Raw genomic sequence first — 4,816 nt, forward strand, 5'->3', positions numbered from 1 at the left:
GGAGGACCAGGGTTGGGGGTACTGGAGGACCAGGGTTGGGGGATACTGGAGGACCAGGGTTGGGGGTACTGGAGGACCAGGGTTGGGGGTACTGGAGGACCAGGGTTGGGGGTACTGGAGGACCAGGGTTGGGGGAACTAGAGGACCAGGGTTGGGGGAACTGGAGGACCAGGGTTGGGGGATACTGGAGGACCAGGGTTGGGGGGTACTGGAGGACCAGGGTTGGGGGATACTGGAGGACCAGGGTTGGGGGGTACTGGAGGACCAGGGTTAGGGGTACTGGAGGACCAGGGTTAGGGGTACTGGAGGACCAGGGTTGGGGGTACTGGAGGACCAGGGTTGGGGGGTACTGGAGGACCAGGGTTGGGGGGTACTGGAGGACCAGGGTTGGGGGATACTGGAGGACCAGGGTTGGGGGTACTGGAGGACCAGGGTTGGGGGTACTGGAGGACCAGGGTTGGGGGTACTGGAGGACCAGGGTTGGGGGGTACTGGAGGACCAGGGTTAGGGGAACTGGAGGACCAGGGTTAGGGGAACTGGAGGACCAGGGTTGGGGGTACTGGAGGACCAGGGTTGGGGGTACTGGAGGACCAGGGTTAGGGGTACTGGAGGACCAGGGTTAGGAACCACTGCTCTAGATTACCTTAACGTAATTGTGGTAACAGAAGTCTGTGGCTGTATTGGAGACTTCATCTAAACACCACCAAAGAAAGAGTCATTTAGTATGTATCTTTAGTAACAGCTTGTGTTTTTCCCTCCCAATGTGTAATCAGTGTTGTGTTTTTCCCTCCCAATGTGTAATCAGTGTTGTGTTTTTCCCTCCCAATGTGTAATCAGTGTTGTGTTTTTCCCTCCCAATGTGTAATCAGTGTTTGTCACCCGGTACAGAGCACATCTCTTTACAAAGAACCAGCCAGCAGTACCTCGTCTCTCCCAAAACATTCATTTTATTTTAACTTCATCTGAGTAACAAGGTGTTGTTGGGTCTCGTCAACAGACATCGTATTTTCATTGTGTTTGTTCTCGTCTTCTGTCCCGCCAGGAAACGTAGGACCTGGTAAAAAAGTAGAGCACCATAGGGAACAGGGGGCCGTTTGAGGGGGCCGGGGGGGTGTTTGAGGGGATGGGGGGGCCGTTTGAGGGGACGCAGGTTTTTTTTTTGCTAACGTTGGGGCCATGACATAGGCTGCTTCTCAAATGACACCATGTTGGCCAGACTCCAGCTTAGCAGTTGTAGCTTTGACTTGGCCAAAAAAAGGGCACTACCTGAGGCCTGTTGTGGACAGGCACCCCACACTCCCTCTGTTCACTCTTAGGCACCAGGTATCGTCTGTGTACCAAATGGCACCCTATTCCCTACATAGCGCACTACTTTTGACCAGGGCCCCATAGGGTAGTGCACTATATAGGGAGCAGAGTGCCAGACACAGCCAGCGATGGTGTCATGACGGGACGTCCCTGTCACATGGTGCTGCTCATCCTGGTTGTTTGGCTGTTGGCTGTTGATAGCTCCCCCAGGTTGCCTTCTCTAGGAGGGGACTGAGGGAGGAAGAGGGAAGGGAGAGAGGAGGAGGAGAAGAGGGAAGGGAGGGAGAGAGGAGGAGGAGAAGAGGGAAGGGAGGGAGAGAGGAGGAGGAGAAGAGGGGAGGGAGGGAGAGGAGGAGGGAGGGAGAGGAGGAGGGAGGGAGAGAGGAGAAGGAGGAGAGAGAGAAGGAGGAGAGAGAGAGAGAAGAGGGAAGGGAGGGAGAGGAGGAGGAGAGAGAGAGAAGTGAACAAATGTAGACTTAACAGTGAAATGTTTAGAGAGGAGAGAGAGAGGTGGATCAATTGTCTCGAGGGGCACACAACAGTTGATTTCAAACAACGGACACAGTACTAAAACAATACATCACCTGATAAATTAAAAGCTCTGACAACATGTTCCAAATCAAAACACCAGGTGAACTATCCAAGGTTTTCCATTGAGGGATATAGAGGAAGCAGCTTAATCCCCAGGGGTCCGGTTTCCCAGACATAGATTAAACCTAGTCCTGGAGTGAAGAATCTACATTGAGAATGCTTCTATTCAGGATTTAATGTGTGTCTAGGAAAGATCCATCTCAGTAGTCTAGACTGGGGCCGTGTGGTAACAGCTGTAGTCTAGACTGGGGCCGTGTGGTAACAGCTGTGGTCTAGACTGGGGCCGTGTGGTAACAGCTGTGGTCTAGACTGGGGCCGTGTGGTAACAGCTGTAGTCTAGACTGGGGACGTGTGGTAACAGCAGTGGTCTAGACTGGGGCCGTGTGGTAACAGCTGTGGTCTAGACTGGGGCCGTGTGGTAACAGCTGTGGTCTAGACTGGGGCCGTGTGGTAACAGCTGTGGTCTAGACTGGGGCCGTGTGGTAACAGCAGTGGTCTAGACTGGGGCCGTGTGGTAACAGCTGTGGTCTAGACTGGGGCCGTGTGATAACAGCTGTAGTCTAGACTGGGGCCGTGTGGTAACAGCTGTAGTCTAGACTGGGGCCGTGTGGTAACAGCAGTGGTCTAGACTGGGGCCGTGTGGTAACTGCTGTGGTCTAGACTGGGGCCGTGTGGTAACTGCTGTGGTCTAGACTGGGGCCGTGTGGTAACAGCAGTGGTCTAGACTGGGGCCGTGTGGTAACTGCTGTGGTCTAGACTGGGGCCGTGTGGTAACTGCTGTGGTCTAGACTGGGGCCGTGTGGTAACAGCAGTGGTCTAGACTGGGGCCGTGTGGTAACTGCTGTGGTCTAGACTGGGGCCGTGTGGTAACAGCAGTGGTCTAGACTGGGGCCGTGTGGTAACAGCTGTAGTCTAGACTGGGGCCGTGTGGTAACAGCTGTGGTCTAGACTGGGGCCGTGTGGTAACAACTGTGGTCTAGACTGGGGCCGTGTGGTAACAGCTGTGGTCTAGACTGGGGCCGTGTGGTAACAACTGTGGTCTAGACTGGGGCCGTGTGGTAACAGCTGTGGTCTAGACTGGGGCCGTGTGGTAACAGCTGTGGTCACCTTGACGTGTATCTGGTTGCGCAGCACAGCAGCTCTGAGGATCGTGGCTTTGGCTCGTCTCTGGAACTCCTTGCCCATGTGGACAGACTTCTCAAACGTATGGCCCCTCTGGTCCACGTCCCTCGCATACAGGATCTGACATCACACATACAGGAAGTTACTTACTCACACGGGAACTGGGGAGAGACTGGTGTGTACCTGTAGTGATAGTTGATGTGTAGAGAGACTGGTCTACGGCTAGTGTGTGTTACCTTGCTGTGAGAGTCTATACGTGTGTGTGTTACCTTGCTGTGCGAGTCTATACGTGTGTGTGTTACCTTGCTGTGAGAGTCTAAACGTGTGTGTGTGTGTGTGTGTTACCTTGCTGTGAGAGTCTAAACGTGTGTGTGTGTGTTACCTTGCTGTGAGAGTCTATATGCGTGTGTTACCTTGCTGTGAGAGTCTATATGCGTGTGTTACCTTGCTGTGAGAGTCTATATGCGTGTGTTACCTTGCTGTGAGAGTCTATATGCGTGTGTTACCTTGCTGTGAGAGTCTATATGCGTGTGTTACCTTGCTGTGAGAGTCTATATGCGTGTGTTACCTTGCTGTGAGAGTCTATATGCGTGTGTTACCTTGCTGTGAGAGTCTATATGCGTGTGTTACCCTTGCTGTGAGAGTCTATATGCGTGTGTTACCTTGCTGTGAGAGTCTATATGCGTCTGTTACCTTGCTGTGAGAGTCTATATGCGTGTGTTACCTTGCTGTGAGAGTCTATATGCGTGTGTTACCTTGCTGTGAGAGTCTATATGCGTGTGTTACCTTGCTGTGAGAGTCTATATGCGTGTGTTACCTTGCTGTGAGAGTCTATATGCGTGTGTTACCTTGCTGTGAGAGTCTATATGCGTGTGTTACCTTGCTGTGAGAGTCTATATGCGTGTGTTACCTTGCTGTGAGAGTCTATACGCGTGTGTGTGTTACCTTGCTGTGAGAGTCTATATGCGTGTGTTACCTGCTGTGAGAGTCTATATGCGTGTGTTACCTTGCTGTGAGAGTCTATACGCGTGTGTGTGTTACCTTGCTGTGAGAGTCTATATGCGTGTGTTACCTTGCTGTGAGAGTCTATACGCGTGTGTGTGTTACCTTGCTGTGCGAGTCTATACGTGTGTGTGTGTTACCTTGCTGTGCGAGTCCATATGTGCGTGTGTGTTACCTTGCTGTGAGAGTCTATACGCGTGTGTGTGTGTTACCTTGCTGTGAGAGTCTATACGCGTGTGTGTGTGTGTGTGTTACCTTGCTGTGAGAGTCTATATGTGTGTGTGTGTTACCTTGCTGTGAGAGTCTATACGTGTGTGTGTGTTACCTTGCTGTGAGAGTCTATACGCGTGTGTGTGTGTGTGTTACCTTGCTGTGAGAGTCTATATGTGTGTGTGTGTGTGTGTTACCTTGCTGTGAGAGTCTATACGTGTGTGTGTGTTACCTTGCTGTGAGAGTCTATACGTGTGTGTGTGTTACCTTGCTGTGAGAGTCTATGTGTGTGTGTGTGTGTGTGTTACCTTGCTGTGAGAGTCTATACGTGTGTGTGTGTGTTACCTTGCTGTGAGAGTCTATACGTGTGTGTGTGTGTGTTACCTTGCTGTGAGAGTCTATACGTGTGTGTGTGTGTGTTACCTTGCTGTGAGAGTCTATACGTGTGTGTGTGTGTGTGTGTGTTACCTTGCTGTGAGAGTCTATACGTGCGTTGATCAGTCCCTCCAGTATGAGCTGGGTCAGTTCATCCTCCAGAGATAACACTGTGGTGTTGAAGGACTGGGACATCTTAGTCATGTCT

The 4,816-nt window shown here is 51.9% G+C and overlaps 1 protein-coding gene across 2 annotated transcripts in view; it reads right to left on the minus strand.

Annotated features, from left to right (window-relative positions):
* Positions 1 to 924: 924 nt before the first annotated feature.
* Positions 925 to 4,816, minus strand: part of LOC116371036 (COP9 signalosome complex subunit 1) — a 26,722-nt gene continuing 22,830 nt past the window's right edge. For both annotated transcript variants that reach the window (XM_031819964.1, XM_031819963.1), the window contains 3 exons: positions 4,702 to 4,816; positions 3,007 to 3,141; positions 925 to 1,539 (listed from right to left, as the gene is read on the minus strand). The exon at positions 4,702 to 4,816 is cut by the window's right edge and continues 23 nt beyond it. In XM_031819964.1, coding sequence (XP_031675824.1) covers positions 1,462 to 1,539; positions 3,007 to 3,141; positions 4,702 to 4,816 — 328 coding nt within the window. In that variant the 3' untranslated portion in view covers positions 925 to 1,461. The remainder of the gene's footprint in view (positions 1,540 to 3,006; positions 3,142 to 4,701) is intronic.

Source organism: Oncorhynchus kisutch, unplaced genomic scaffold, assembly GCF_002021735.2.
Source record: "Oncorhynchus kisutch isolate 150728-3 unplaced genomic scaffold, Okis_V2 scaffold2905, whole genome shotgun sequence".
In the NCBI taxonomy this organism is placed as follows: domain Eukaryota; kingdom Metazoa; phylum Chordata; class Actinopteri; order Salmoniformes; family Salmonidae; genus Oncorhynchus; species Oncorhynchus kisutch.